This window comes from Cloeon dipterum, chromosome 1 (assembly GCF_949628265.1).
Source record: "Cloeon dipterum chromosome 1, ieCloDipt1.1, whole genome shotgun sequence".
Lineage (NCBI taxonomy): Eukaryota > Metazoa > Arthropoda > Insecta > Ephemeroptera > Baetidae > Cloeon > Cloeon dipterum.
Window position 1 is genome coordinate 6538213 of NC_088786.1, and position 16027 is coordinate 6554239.

The 16027-nt window shown below is 35.7% G+C and overlaps 3 protein-coding genes and 1 long non-coding RNA gene across 4 annotated transcripts; 3 read left to right on the top strand and 1 right to left on the bottom strand.

The window, feature by feature from the left end:
* The first annotated feature begins 666 nt into the window (after positions 1-666).
* LOC135948454 (chymotrypsin-like elastase family member 2A) lies at positions 667-2804 on the top strand. Its single transcript, XM_065497748.1, has 8 exons — positions 667-772; positions 829-940; positions 1001-1163; positions 1272-1453; positions 1506-1613; positions 1674-1834; positions 1951-2113; positions 2171-2804. Exons 1-8 carry the CDS (start codon positions 719-721, stop codon positions 2557-2559), a joined length of 1332 nt encoding a protein of 443 aa, XP_065353820.1. The 5' UTR covers positions 667-718; the 3' UTR covers positions 2560-2804.
* Positions 2805-4417: 1613 nt separating this feature from the next.
* On the bottom strand, positions 4418-6963 carry LOC135934095 (uncharacterized). The gene is made up of 8 exons (XR_010574065.1): positions 6905-6963; positions 6738-6849; positions 6503-6677; positions 6217-6395; positions 6051-6158; positions 5834-5991; positions 5550-5703; positions 4418-5497 (listed from the first exon to the last, which is right to left on the bottom strand). It is a non-coding gene; the product is annotated as an uncharacterized LOC135934095 (long non-coding RNA).
* A 649-nt stretch (positions 6964-7612) lies between these two features.
* On the top strand, positions 7613-9610 carry LOC135948374 (transmembrane protease serine 9-like). The gene is made up of 8 exons (XM_065497603.1): positions 7613-7672; positions 7727-7838; positions 7896-8055; positions 8177-8355; positions 8412-8519; positions 8569-8726; positions 8860-9022; positions 9089-9610. The coding sequence occupies exons 1-8, from the start codon at positions 7619-7621 to the stop codon at positions 9355-9357; spliced, it is 1203 nt and encodes a 400-aa protein (XP_065353675.1). The 5' UTR covers positions 7613-7618; the 3' UTR covers positions 9358-9610.
* A 1364-nt stretch (positions 9611-10974) lies between these two features.
* On the top strand, positions 10975-15613 carry LOC135946204 (chymotrypsin-like elastase family member 2A). Its single transcript, XM_065494327.1, has 10 exons — positions 10975-11056; positions 13573-13623; positions 13679-13830; positions 13888-13999; positions 14062-14218; positions 14339-14511; positions 14568-14675; positions 14736-14896; positions 15025-15190; positions 15244-15613. Exons 3-10 carry the CDS (start codon positions 13777-13779, stop codon positions 15510-15512), a joined length of 1200 nt encoding a protein of 399 aa, XP_065350399.1. The 5' UTR covers positions 10975-11056; positions 13573-13623; positions 13679-13776; the 3' UTR covers positions 15513-15613.
* Positions 15614-16027: the final 414 nt, after the last annotated feature.

Genomic DNA, 16027 nt, shown 5'->3' on the forward strand with positions numbered 1-16027 from the left:
AAAATATGAAAGCTCCAACGTAGGCATAATTTCGCAGTGATGGAAGTTGCATGAATGAATTCGGCCAAGCGTTGTTTTGTTTTGCGAGAATCACGTGAATAAATTAAGAAACAAATTTCCAATTTTGTGTCCTAGATTTTATGGGTTGAACGATTACATGTTTTGCAACAATGAATGAAATTTTTAGCATGTTGCGACATGTATGACAGCTGCCATAATTTTTCAACTGATATAAATCAAACTGATGATTTCTGACGTCGAACACAGATGAAGGAGAATATGCAGATTAATTCTTACACTATATCGTAAGTTGCAGCACCACAGCAGATTATTACTAACGACAATCATACTCAGGGGATGACTTTGACTGAACGTTCCAGAAAAAAGCATAAATTAAATACTATGTTCATTGCTGCATTCAAAATAATATTTGAGCTATAAACAACATATTCCTTCTACTTTCTAACTTTTGACGGAATACATTTTCATGAGGTTTCTCTATTGGTTCTCACTGCCTAGATAATTTATCTTCAGTGACCGCGACAGAAGCAACCAGAATGCGAGATACAGATACAATCTAGTGAATGACGAGTCAGTAAATAATTGTCATGGGACGCAGAAAAATATACAGGTGTGCTGCTGACACGGAGGATACTCTGATTCGCATATAAAACCTCGCTGCCGCTGGTTGTCCACTCACTTTTAGCGTACAAGTAAAATGTTACGGTTCAGAAAGATGCTGGTTCTGCTGTTCATGCTGACATCAACTCAGGTGAATATTTATTTTTAATTTATGTTGTAAATTTAAAGCAAAAATCAATTTTGAAGTTGGTAGTCACGGTGGAAACTACTAGTTCAGATGCTAAATTACAAGCGGATAATACGCAAACTGCTGGAAGCAAGTTCCAAAACGTTCTCAATACTTTTGACGTTGCTGAGCGTATGAAAGAAAATTTCATTTACACAAAAAATTTTGATTTATATATTTTCCATTTTAAAGGACTTACTGATATGAACCAACTCAATCGAGTCTTTGGTAAGCTCACTGCAACACCAGGGCAGTTCCCATGGATGGTTTTCATCGTTGCTGACCACAATGAAGTTTTTAGCGGAACCTTAATATCGGATCAGTGGATTCTCACTTCTGCATTCTTCTGCTCAAAGTAAAATAATATGTATTTCATTCACAACCCTACAATTTTTATTAATAATTTTACCGATTAGATTTCTATAAGCAAATCATTCATAATTTTTATTTTTCCCCTTAAAAGGTACAACCTGAGCACTATAATCTTGGGTGTCGTCGGCGACTATACCTACTATGTGGAAAATCCAACTATTATAGACAATTATAATTACACTTGCTACGTGCACGAGCTATACGAACCATATAATGATACGAAAGGACACAACATAGCTCTGATTAAGATGCTAAAGCCTGTTACTTTTACAAGTATCAACTATTATAAATATGCATTTCAAATTTTCTAATATTCATTCTTTAGCCAATATTATGCCCATACAACTACCTTCTGTAAATGATGCCACGAAGGATTTTACTAATATTTCGATGACAGTTAGTGGATATAGGAAAGAGAGCTATTGTTATGTTTGTATGTATGCTATAGAATTTAGCTGCTTCAAGTCTAATTTATATTTATATCTTTAATAAGTAAATACATACAGCACGTCATATTCCTTCTCTCTGAATTACGAAGAATTGCAGGGGGTTACCTACGCGGAGTGCTCTGCAAACCTCATGGCAAATTATGCGCTTTCTTTGACTGAATCCGCAATCTGCACAGGCCACTCCAGCTTCGGACTCTGTAGTGTTGTAAGTTGCAGTGTCAATCTGCTGATGCTAATTTTGACTCACATAGTTTCTAATTAAATTAAATTGAACAAAATAATTTATATATTTATTGCTTTCATATCAATTAACTCATCCAGGGTGCTCAAGGCGCTCCTTTATTCTACAAGAACCAAAATGGATATTGGGTTATTGCGGGCATTATTGCATCTTACCCCTACAACTATTGCAAGGACGGCATTCCGACAGTCTTTACCCGCGTTAGCTCTAATCTTGATTGGATTTATACGAAAACTGGAATGTGTAGGACAAAATAAAAAATTATTTTCTTAAATCTTACACTTAGATTTATGTCAAAAGCACTCCCAGGAGTATCAACTAGCACACCAATAGCAACCACTTTCTCAGAAGTGCCCGAAGGATCAACTTCAGGGACTCATTCTGGTAATACCTCGACCACAGGTGGCTCACCATCGACCACTTCTAATCAGTCGACCACTGGAAAGCCCTCAACTACCACAATTACTACTAAACCAACCTCTACCTCTACTGAAAAAACAACCACGACCACGAAACCATCAAGCACGATGACCTTTAAACCATCAAGTCTGAAGACCACCACAAAGACAACCACCAAAACAACCACTAAGAGGACCACCAAGACCACAACCAAGACCACCACTAAAACCACCCCGAAAACCTCAACATCTAAGAAATCTAGCAGCACCACTAAAAAAGCTTCTGGCTAAAATTTACTTTGATTTCATGCTTTGATATCTGTTAATCTTTGAAATACGATCGATCTTGGCAAAATTTCCCCTTTAGCAATAAAAAGAGGATTTACCTTAATACCGTATCACTTAAAGAGGCATCTCAGTATTGAAATAATTCGAAGGACGCATGTCAAAAAATGATTTAACTGTGTTTTAAAAATAATATTTTAAATAAATTTGTGTCTGGATTGGAATAAAATTTTTAAAAGTATTAGAAATGCTTAGTTTATTCCGCAAGAAAGTCATCACATTAGATTCTCACTTCTCTCTTTGAATCAATTTGCCTTTGTTGAATATTTTGAAAAATTATTGAAGATCGAAAGAATGTATACACCCTAAATCCAAAAGGTTTCATTTTATTTGAAATCACCCACCATAGTGATAACTATTGGGACTAAAGAGAAAACTAGCGCACATCAAATTTGTTATGATGTCATGTAATTTTGCTGTCAAGTTGATGCAGAAAGTGGAGCATGACGTTTTAAATTTGAACGACAGTTGCAGCTATAAATTTCCGTTGATAAAGATCTATTCATCACCATGCTGCACGAGTTGGCCACATCATGTTACAGATTGCGTACGTGATAGAAGTTAAGCAACGAACAGTATGACGTGCAAAATGATTCAATTGTTGTAGAAATAAAAAATAATATTTTTAAAAATACATTGAACTTCTTGTTTTAAGATATTAAATTTGATTTTTGAGTTTAAATTTGGCCTATTTATTACCAGAGAGCAAGCTATGAAATTTTTCCTACACCAGTCAAGAATGAAAACTATTTTTCCAATTTCAGAATCCTTTTCACGCTAGATTTACTGTCATTTAACAACCCAAGCTTCTGCCTAAAGATGGATATAAGTGCGATCCAATGATTGTATTATTCGACAATTGTGAGAGTAAACAATAATAATAATAAAGTAAAGCAATCCCATAATTTTCAATTTAAGTTAAAAATACACAGAGAACAATGTGATTTAAAAATTTCAATTCCGAAGCAATCAAGAAAAACTGATTTTTAACGTTATTGGCTGCACTGCGTAATGTAACTGCTCTCAGAGTAAAATTTTCGTCAGCGCCTGCAGCTAGAGAAGTTAGGCAACGTGCTTGCTGCCGCTGAGAGACACGTTGCAGAATATTATATCTCAGAAATTTTTTGGCCTGATCAGATAATCTGATAAAAATAAACACAAATCTTGATAGAAAGAATAAACTGAAGGATATATCCCCACGATAGCTTAGGAGCTTTTTCATGCAATGAAGAGGATGAGATGGCGTTGAACGGCCAGTGAAAACGAGCGTCATGGCTTAAGGCATCATCCGGTCACTCAGTTTCAGTATACAGCTTCTCATTTCCAATAGTAAAATTTCAAAATTATAAACTACAAATATCAAAATATTTAGAACTTCTAAAATTATAGTATGACAAATGAACACAACATAGCTCCGATTAAGATGCTACAACCGGTCACTTTTACGTGTATTGACTATTATTAACTTGTTTTTAACAAATTTTTTATAATATTCGTACTTTAGTCAACATTATGCCCGTACAACTTCCTTGTATAAATGATGCCACGAAGGATTTTACTAATGTTCCGCTGAAAGTTAGTGGATCTAGGCAAGTGAGCTATTATTATGAAAGTATGTATATCCTTGCATTTTGCTGCTTTAAGTTTAATATTTTTACCAATTTGAATAAGTTGAGAAAAACGCTCCTCATCAATCTTCTGTGTGTGTGTGTGCGTGTGCGTGTGTGAGTGTGACAGCCTACGATTGAGAATTTTTCAAAATTTAAAATCAGAGAATTTTCTAGTTTATGATAATTTACCAGCTTGCCGAGTTTTGAGATATAAAAAAATCGATACACCTCTATCATATTTAACCCCAAAGATATGCTTAATATAAAAACCGTTGATTGAAAAGTCATTTAGTAGAAATGTTTATGTCAGCACCACAATATCAAAAGCACGAAAATATATATCACCAACTAGATTAATAATTGTTTTGAGAGACTCTGCATTCCAAAGTAACAGCTTTAGTTCACTTAGCTTAACTGGTGCTGCGAAGGGGTTACTTAATTTTAAGCTGTCTTCCTGGGGCGCAGATTTTTCTTCGAGTAACTTTCCTCGGCAGGATCATCACCCTCTCTGTCGTCAACGAAATTCGAATCAGGCTTTGCCGCAAAAAGTTGAGTACATCCATTCCATCCTAGACGCGCGTTACATTTCAAATCTATTGCACGAGAGGATCTAATTTGATGAATTTTCTGGAGAACAAACAAAGAACTCTGCATACCTTATAATACGTATTTCAAATTTTATAACAATCCAAACTCAAAATATGTAAAATATTAATTTAAATGGACAACTTAATCATTTTTGACATTTCCTAGCAAGCTTCTTAATACGCTTAATACATGTATGTGATAGAATAAAATACTCTTCTTTTGATAAAAAGTGGTCATTTTGCCAATAGATATAGATCGTATTTAAAAAACATTAACAGATGTCAAAGCATGAAATCAAAGTAAATTTTAGCCAGAAGCTTTTTTGGTGGTGGTGCTAGATTTTTTAGTTGTAGAGTTTTTCAGGGTGGTCTTGGTGCTAGTCTTGGTTGTGGTCTTGGTGGTCGTCTTGGTAGTTGTCTTTGTTGTAGTCTTTGTGGTGGTCTTCGCGCTTGAAGGTTTAGTGGTCGTGGTAGTTTTTCTTGTAGAGCTAGAGGTCGGTTTAGTATTAATTGTGGTATTTGAGGGCTTTCCAGTGGTCGACTGGTTAGAAGTTGTGCTTCTTAGAGTTGATGGAGTACCGGTCGATGGTGGTGCTCCTGTGGTCGAGCTATTACCAAAAGGAATCCTTGAAGTCAACTTTGAAGATGTGGTTGCTTTTGGTATGTTAGTTGATACTCCCGGAAGCGCTTTTGGCATAACTATAGAGATTTGTCAAAAATGGTTTTCATAGTGGCCTACCCATTCCAGTTATCGAAGATATCCAATCCAGATTAGAACTTACACGGGTAAAGATTTGGCTTTTGCAACCGTAGTAGGAACTATATGAGATAATGCCCGCCAAAATCAAAGATCCATTTTTGTTCTTGTAGAATAAAGGATTGCCTTCAGCACCCTGGATAAGTTAATTAAAATCATACTAAATATTTATCTCCATAAAAGCATTAAGGATGAAAGATATTTTGATTGATTTAATTTAATTAAACTGTGTTACGTCAAAAAATATGATAGAGACTACAACTTACATCACAGAGTCCAAAGCTGGCCTTACTTGTGCAGATTACGGATTCAGGCAAATTAACCCCATATTCTACACTGTAGTTTGCAGAGCAATCCGTGTAGCTAACCCCCTGCAATTCTTCGTACTTCAGAGAGATGATTGCTGATGTGCGGTCTTTCTTATCTTATTAAAATAATTAAAAATATAAGACTTGAAGCAGCATATTTCTAGGAAATACATACAATCATAACAACTGTTCACTTTCATAAATCCAAGAGTTGTCATCGAAACATTAGTATAATCCTTCGTTGCATCATATATAGAAGGAAGTTGTATGGGCATTATGTTGACTAAAGTACGATAATTATAATAGCTATACGTTAAATGCAAGTTAATTTTAGGTTATACCTGTAAAAATGACAGGTTGCAGCATCTTGATCAGAGCTATGCCGTGTTCATTTATTATATTTTGTGGTTCGTAGAGCTCATGCACGTAGCAACCGTTATTATAATTTTTTATTGTCGATGGATTTTGCCTAATGTAGGTATAGTCTGCGACACCCAAGATTATAGAGCTCAGGTTATACCTTTTTGGAGGAAACAAATTTAAATGATGAATAATTTTCTCATAAATAAGTTTCGATCAAATTGTAAAAATATTACGGAAAGCTTAATATGGTTGTAAAAGATATACATATTATTTAACGTTGAGCAGTAGTATGCAATAGTGAGAATCCACTGATCCGATATTAAGGATCCGCTTAAAACATCGCCATAGTCAGAAACGAGGAAAGCCATCCATGGGAACTGTCCTAGTGTTGCAGTTGACTCACCAGAGACTCGATTAAGATGACCCTTATTAATAAGTCCTATAAAATAGGTAACATTGAGATGAAATTTTATAGTTTAAATGAAATTGACTTTCATACGCTGAGAAACGTCAAAAGCATTAGGTACGTTTTGGAATTTGCTTCCAACAATTTGCTTTCTATCTGCTTGTAATTTAGCGTCTGAAATAGTAGTTTTCACCGTGACTACCAGCTTCAAAAATGATTTTAGCTTGAAATGTACAAATTAATTTAAAAAAAATATTCACCAGAGTTGATGTCAGCATTAACAGCAGAACAAGCATATTTCTGAACCGTAACATTTTGCTAGTACGCTAGAAGTGACTAAACAACCAGCGGCTGCGAGGTTTTATATGCGAGCCAAAGCATCCTCCGCGTCAGCAGCACACCTGTCTATTTTTCTGCGGTCCATAAAAATGATTCACTGCGCCTCGTCATTCATTAATAATTTTTTATTTTCCCAAATATTTGAATTGCAGTGGTGTGTGGCATGTCATTCCTCGAAATATGCGCTTCATATTTTACTTATTGTTGATTTACAGGAGGTATCATCATATCAAAATTTTATAATGCTCTAGATTTTTCCGTTGTCCTCTCTCTCCTATTGCAACACATTGAATCTGTCATGGAATATGAAAGCTCCAACGTAGCATAATTTCGCAGTGATGGAAATTGCATGAATTATTGATGTCACGTGTCATTTTGTTTGGCAAGCATCGCGTGAATAAATTTTGAAACAAATTTCAAATTTTTGGTCTTTAAATGTAAGGGATTTGATAGACTAATGATTTTTTCAAAACTAGAATGAAATTTTCGGCATGTTCCAACATGACAGCAGCAATAAATTTTCAACTGTTACAGCAGAAAAATAGACAGGTGTGCTGCTGACGCGGAGGATGCTTTGGCTCGCATATAAACCTCGCAGCCGCTGGTTGTTCAGTCACTTCTGGCGTACAAGCATAATGTTACGGTTCAGAAAGATGCTGGTTCTGCTGTTTATGCTGACATCAACTCTGGTGAATATTTTTTCAAATGATTTTTTCACTTTTCAAGCAAAAGCATATTTTAAGGTGGTAGTCGCGGTGGAAAATACTAGTTCAGATGCTAAATTACAAGCAAATTCTAAGCGAATTGCTGGAAACGAATTCCAACACGTCTTCAATGCTTTTGACAAATCTCAAGGTATGAAAGTTAAAATCTTTTAAACTATAAAATTCAATTTTTATATTGCAAGAAAAGGACTGCCCAAAATACATCTTAATCGAGTCTTTGATGATCCCACTGCGACACCAGGGCAGTTCCCATGGATGGCTTTCCTCGTTTCTGACATGGGTCAAGATTTTAGCGGAACGTTAATATCGGATCAGTGGATTCTCACTTCTGCATTTTACTGCTCATTGTAAAGAAAACATGTATACATAAAACTTTCATAAGATTTTTGTATTATTTTTACGATTTTTATAATTTGACTCTTTTTTTGAGAAAAATATTAATAATTTTAATTTGTTTCTAATGAAAAGGTATAACGTGAGCTTAATAATTTTGGGTGTCATCGACTATACCTACATAATTGATTATCCAACGATAATAGACAATTATAATTACACTTGCCATGAGCACGAGCTATACAAGCCATATGATATGAGTAATGAGCACAACATAGCTCTGATCAAGATGCTACAACCGGTCACTTTTACAGGTTTCAACTATTACAAACTTGCATTTCACATAGATTTTCTAATATTCGTTATTTAGTTAATATTATGCCCATACAACTTCCTTCTGTAAATGATGCCACGAAGGATTTTACAAATGTTCCTATGACAGTTGGTGGATTTATGCCACTGAGCAATTGTTATGATTGTATGTATTTCTAGAATGTCGCTGCTCAAGTCTAATATTTTTTTACAAGATGAGAAAGCCCGCTCTACAACAAACCTCTCTCTGAATTTCGAAGAATTGCAGGGGGTTAGCTACACTAAGTGCTCTGCAACGCTCAGTGCAGAATATGGGATTACTTTGCCTGAATCCGCAATCTGCACAGGCAACACCAGCCTTGGACTCTGTGGTGTAAGTTGCAGTCTCAATCCTATTTTAATTTTGACGTTACACAGTTTAATTAAATTAAATTGATCAAAATAACTTATATTTTTATATTTGCATTCTCGGAGATAAAAATTTTAATATCAATTAACTCATCCAGAATGATCAAGGCGCTTCTTTATTCTACAAGGACCAAAATGGATCTTGGGTTATTGCAGGCATTCTCGCATATAATCGCTATCAGTATTGCTACGACGTCAATCCGACAGTCTTTATCAGAGTTAGCTCAAATCTTGATTGGATATCTACGATAACTGGAATGGGTAGGCCCCTCTGAAAATTATTTTTCACAAATCTTACACTTAGTTTTTTGTTAACATCGTTCCCAGGACTATCAACTAGCACACCAATAGTAACCACTGGAAAGACCTCAACTACCTCAAGTACTACTAAACCAACCTCTAGCTCTACTGGAAAAACCACCTCGTCCACTAAATCTCCAAGCACGACGACCACTAAACCTTCAAGCACGAAGACCGCCACAAAGACAACCACCAAAACGACCACCAAGACCACAACCAAGACCACCACAAAAACCACCCCGAAAACTTCAACAACTAAGAAATCTAGCAGCACCACCAAAAAAGCTTCTGGATAAAATTTACTTTGATATCATGCTCAGACATCTGTTTATGTTTGAAATACGATCTATATCTACTGGCAAAATTGCCATTTTAGCAAAAAGGAGTATTTAAATTTTCTCATATGTATTGCGTAGCATCAGTTTAGGAAATGGGTCGTAGAAAATGTCGAAAAATGATCAAATTGTCAATTTTCAATAATTTCTGTTTGGATTGTATTAAAATTTGAGAAAAAAATCAAAAGTAGTGCTTACGTTTATTCAGCTGGAAAATGATAAAAAATCCTCACTTCTCTCGTGCAATAGATTTGCCGTAGTTGAATTCTATATGAAATAAACATTGAAAATTATCAAATTTTATGCAATTCCGAGTACAAGGTTTCATTTTATTTGACTGTTGCATTAGCCAGGATGTATCACGCTGCAAAAATATTTCGAGGAGAAATCTAATGACGCTGCCTACGCGCAAAGTAGATACATGGACTTGTATATATACAACTTGTAGGCAGGCCAACTCCGATATTACCAGCGCAGCGGCATAATACCAACGTTAGAAAAGACGATTTGGCTATTGATTCATTTCAACCAAGATGACACCCTAAAAATCTGGTTTTACCTAATTGAAATTTGGAAGATGTTGTTTACGTTAAAATATAATTCTAGAGTAGTTGAATGGAAAAAGTTGACTAACGGAACACAAGATACTAAAAAAATATATTATCAAACATCTTTTCACCATTTTTTAAAATTAATTAAACAGCAACCAACAACGCTGACAGGGGTTTGAATTTGCCTGATAAGTGTGTACGCGGTTATCTCCTTAATAGCAATACATTTCCCGATCATTCGAAGAGATCCTCAGACATGCCAATTGTAACAAATTCACACTTTTCAACGATGTTTTAAATTTTCAAGCAATGAAATTTCAAATTGAATATTGCTGCTGTGCATTCTTGGTGTAAAATGTTTTTGGTGTGGTTAAATTAAAAAAAAAATCAAGCGTGGGCAAGATTCGTGTGACGCGCAGATATGGCGTCTGGTGGAGTATGGCGCGAAAAACGGTCACGTGAAAATGCGCGAATAAAACCAATTTTTCGTCACCATTGTGACTTAATTTGCAATTCTTGTACTTAAATTGTGTCTCTTTGGATCGTAAAAACAAGCTCTTGACACTAGCCGTACAGGAATCCAAAGAGAGCTTTTTGTTTCCCACATTCAGACACCATCTTGAATCTGCGCAGTGGGAACCAATTTAATCACACGTCTGGCCCCCCGGAAAAATCATATTATTTAGAAGATAGTAAAATATAAAAAATAATTGTTTTTCACGTAATCGTAAATTGATTTTTTTTAAGTATTCGAGAATATACAAGGATTATAAACTATTTTACTAGCTAGCATGCAGCAAAATTTTGTTCAAAATAAGCTGATATCCTGTTATCACCGGTGCTGTGAGCTACGTGAACAGTGCGCTCTGTGTCTGCCTATGTGACTTCATTTCAAGGTAAAATCAGAAACTGACTACCAACGCGGGCTTGATAACAATCTTTCACTACTGATGCGAAATTTTCAGTGCAAAATTTTATGGCTGCAATCACGTCATGTGAAATGCGCGCTACGTGATGTCCTCCGTGGCGCACATCCTATTGCAAAATAACGTGAACTGAACGCTGGGAACCACTTTGAACTGAAAACAAACTCGACGGTAAATTTAAAGGTAATATTATGTTAAAATGAAAATATGCAAACAAGTTTCTTTAGCAGCAATTTTATCCTCAAAGCTTGGAAGTTTTTTTAGCTTAATTCAGTCTAATAAAACTTTCTGAGTCAGCAAATTTTATCTCTATTTTAATTTAAACGGATCATACCTAGAGGTCTTAGCGAGCCGTGCCAAGCCGAGCCGCACCGCCTTTTTTGCTCAAATTTTGAGTCCGCCGCAGCCGCCAGTTTATGCGAGCCGCGCCAGCCAGCCGGGTACTATTTTAAAAACTGCGATGACCATTGCAAAAATGCAGTTGTGAAGGTTTCCATGTGCCGATTACTTTGCAGGAAAATTCATTAAGATGGATTTTTTCAAGAAAAGCCATATGCTCTTAAAGTCGAAAAATTAGGAAATTTTGTAATTTTTGCAACTCGAAATCTCGGGCTCCAACCACTAGAATTGCAAAAAATACCCAACTTTGAACTCGTCTCGACCTCCTCTAACCAGCTGAAGGGTTTATGGGTGCTTACCCTCCACCCCTAAAGTTTCTAAACCATAACTCCCTCGAAAAAGTAAATCATTTTATACCTCTCTGGATTTTTATATTAATTTGCATTTCATTTAAAAAAATTTATGTTTTTGGGACGAGATATAGTGTTGACATAAAGGAGTTTTTAGGATAAAATATTTTTAGGCTCACAGAGGAGGCATGATAAAAATTTACTATCAAAATTGTAGCAATTGGGTTGAAAGGAGATGGGGGTATAAGCACCCTCTAAACACTTAAGCTGCTTAGTGGTGGTCGAGACAAGTCTAACGGTGGGTATTTTTTTTTTTGCAATTTTAATGGTTAGAACCCGAGATTTCGAGTTTCATAAACAACAAAATTTAAACAATTCCTATATATTTTTTGCACCTCCAAATCTCGGGTTCTAAGCATCACAATTACAAAAACTACCCACTACTGTTGGACTCGTCTCGACCTCCTCTGAGCAGCTGAAGGGTTTAGGAGTGTTTGCTCTCCACCCCAAAGTTGACATAATACAGCTTAAAAGATGCTTCAGTGCATTGCACCCCATTCTGAAATGAGGTGCAGTGAATTTTGCACCCGATTCCAGAACTCTGAAATGGGGTGCAGAGCCGCGCCATCATGCACTTTTAAGAAAGGTGCATAATATATTTAACGCATATAGTGTCTTACATTTGATTTTTGTAATTTCCATTATATTTAAACATGTACCCCATATAAGCCGGGATTCCGCAGAGCAATCTATGTGAACGAAATTACTCGTGATGAGGTGTTGACCATTGACCAGGAGAAATAATATTTGGCCAGAGAAGCATACATCAAATTTTCACCCTGTCGTAATTTTCATTGATTAATGAATTAACATCTGAGACACGATTGATCGTGAGAGACAGCCACCGCGACGATGAGTTAGAGGGATGGCTCGGCGGACCCAAGAAGTCGCTCCAGTTCAGCGGGCTGTAAGCTAAGGGGTCGGAGGTGACTAATCACGTATTTTGGTATATAGCTGTGTTGCAGACATCCGCAACAGAGCTTCATATTCAACTTAATTTATAGGACGTGTCATTAAAGCAAAATGTCATATATGCTCTAGATTTTCCCTCGTCATCTCTCATATTGCAACACATTGACTATGTCATGAAATATGAAAGCTCCAGCGTAGCATTATTTCGCAACGATGGAAGTGGCATGAATTATTGCTGTCAAGCGTTATTTTATTTTGTGAGCATCATGTCTGTAAATTTTGAAACAAATTTCAAATTTTGTGTTCTAAAAATTTTATGCTGAAATAAGACTAAATGTTTTTGTCAAAACTAGAATGAAATTTTCACAATGTTTCAGCAGCCTTGAATTTTCAACTGATACAAATCAACCTATTTTTCCAGACGTAAAAAAACAGATGAAGGGAGAATATGCAGATGAATTCTTACAGTATCATATGTTGCAACCCCACAGCAGTAGCAATTATTCTCGGAGTTGATTTTGACTGAGCGCTCCAGAAAAAGCTTAAATTAAATATGTTCGTTTGCTGCATTCAAAATATTATTTGCTATAATAAAAAATCAAATAATCCTTCAACTTTCAAACTCTTGAAAAAATAAATTTCCCAGCGGTTTCTCTATTGGTAAAAATTATGAGTTATGTAAACCTAACTTAACTAAATCAAATAAACTGGCTCTTCAGATCTGTATTGAGTAATGATTAAAATATTTAAAATAAGAAAAAGGGTTAATTACAATTTTAACTTTGTTATAGCCTTCTCTACCTGATTTTTGTTTGCGGTGGTAGGTGGTAGCCATTGTAAAATCATTAGAATCTTTGCAATGAGAAGCTCAAGAAAGCGTAATTTTAGTTTCTTCAATTATGTTAGAACATTTTTCACATACAACTATGGTGTGTGTGCAATAGCATCGCTGATGTAGACCCGTACGTTAAGCTCTAATAATTTTTAGTATAAATAAATTATGCATCATACATTAATAATTCAGTTCTCACTGCTAAGGTAATTGATCTGCAGTGATAGCAACAGCAGCAAACAGAATGTATAAGACGGGTATGAAGTAATGAATTAAAGTATATAGTCACTACATCATTTTCATGGACCGCAGAAAAATAGACAGGTGTGCTGCTGACGCGGAGGATGCTTCGGCTCGCATATAAAACCTCGCAGCCGTTGGTTGTTCATTCATTTCTAGCGTAGAACCAAATGCTACAGTTCAGAAAGATGCTGGTTCTGCTGTTTATGCTGACATCAACTCTGGTGAATATTTTTTCAAATGATTTTTTTTTACTTTTCAAGCAAAAATGATATTTTAAGGTGGTAGTCGCGGTTGAAAATACTAGTTCAGATGCTACATTACAAGCAAATTCTAAGCGAATTGCTGGAAACGAATTCCAACACGTCCTCAATGCTTATGACGTCTCTCAGCGTATGAAAGTTATAATTTCATTTAAACCAAATTATTTAATTTAAATATTGCCTATTTTGTAGGACTCCATCGAGTCTTTGGTGACCCCATAGCAACACAAGGGCAGTTCCCATGGATGGCTCTCATCGTTGCTTACCGTGGTCAGCACGTTTTAATCGCATCGAGCGGATCCTTAATATCGGATCGGTGGATTCTCACTTCCGCACTCTCCTGCGTAATGTAAAATAATATTATGTATATCATTCACAATCATACAATTTTTATAAATATTTTAGAATTTGACTAATACGTTTTATATGAGAGGAATATTCAAAATGTTAATTTATTTACTCTGAAAAGGACCGACCTGAACTTTATAATCTTTGGTGTCGTCGACTATTCCTACATTTGGGGAGATCCAGTGACATCAGCTAATTACACTTGCTACGTGCACGATCTTTACGACCCATATAATGTGACAAATGAACACGACATGGCTCTGATCAAGATGCTACATCCTGTCACTTTTACAGGTATCAACTAATATTAATTTGCATTTGACACATATTTTCTAATATTATTTCTTTAGTCAACCTCATGCCCATAAAACTTCCTTCTTTAAATGATGCCACGAAGGATTTTACTAATGTTTCGATGACAGTTTGCGGATTTAGGCAAGTGAGCTCTTGTTATGATTGTATGTATTTTTTCTAGAATGTTGCTGCTCACGTTTAATATTTTTTAATTCCTTAACAAGATGAGAAAGACCAAAGTTTAGCACCCTTCTCTCTGAGGTACGAAGAATTGCTGGGGATTAGCTTCGCGGAGTGCAATGCAAAGCTCACTGTAAATTATTTGATTACTACTTTGCCTGAATCCGCAATCTGTACCGGCTACAACAGCGTTGGACTCTGTGATGTAAGTTGCAGTCTCACTCTTAATTTAATTTGGACGTAGCACAGTTTAATTTAATTGAATTCAATAAAACTACTTCTATCTTTAACGCTTTGATGGATATTTTTTTTAATATTAATTAACTCATCTAGGGTGTTTTAGGCGCTCCTATATTCTACAAGAACCAAAATGGATCTTGGGTTATTGCGGGCATTTTGAGACATGTTCCCTACAACCGATGCGGCTTTAGCGAAGGTCCGTCAGTCTATACCCGTGTTAGCACAAATCTTGATTGGATATCTTCGATAACTGGAATGGGTAAAATAATTTGAATAATCTTACACTTAAATTTATGCCAAAAGCGCTTCCAGGAGTATCAACTAGCACACCAAAAGCAACCACTGGAAAGCCTTCAACTACCACAGGTACTACCAAACCAACCTCTAGATCTACTGGAAAAACAACCACGACCACAAAACCATCAAGTACCAAGACCACCACAAAGACAACCACCAAAACGACAACTAAGACCACAACCAAAACCACCACCACGACCACCCCTAAGACCACCACAAAAACCACCCCGAAAACCTCAACAACTAAGAAATCTAGCAGCACCACCAAAAAGGCTTCTGGCTAAAACTTACTTTGATTTCATGCTTTGGCTTCTGATGTTTGAATTACGATATATTCATTGGCATAAAATGTCCACTTTGACAAAAATAAAGAGGATTTACCCAATCACATATGTTTTAAGCTGCATAATTTTTTAAATTATTCGTGGGAATATTCAAAAGGTATTTATTTTTTCTTTTTGAAAAAATATTTTTAATTTAAACGATAATTGCAGCTATAAATTTCAGTTGCAATAATGTTTTAAAAACTATGTATCTGGATTGAAATAAAATTTGAAAAGGGGTCATTAGTTTATTTTCCAGGAAAATCATCAAATTTGATACTCGCTTCTCTCGTGCATTACATTAATTTGCCGTAGTTGAATTCTATGAATAATTATTGAAAATCATCCAGATTTTATGCACTCGGAATCCAAAGTTTCATTTTAATTGGCTGCTGGTGCTTGGGCACCAGTCAGGTTGTACCACGCTAAAAAATATTTCGAGGAGAAAACTAATGGCGCTGCCGATGCACAGAGTG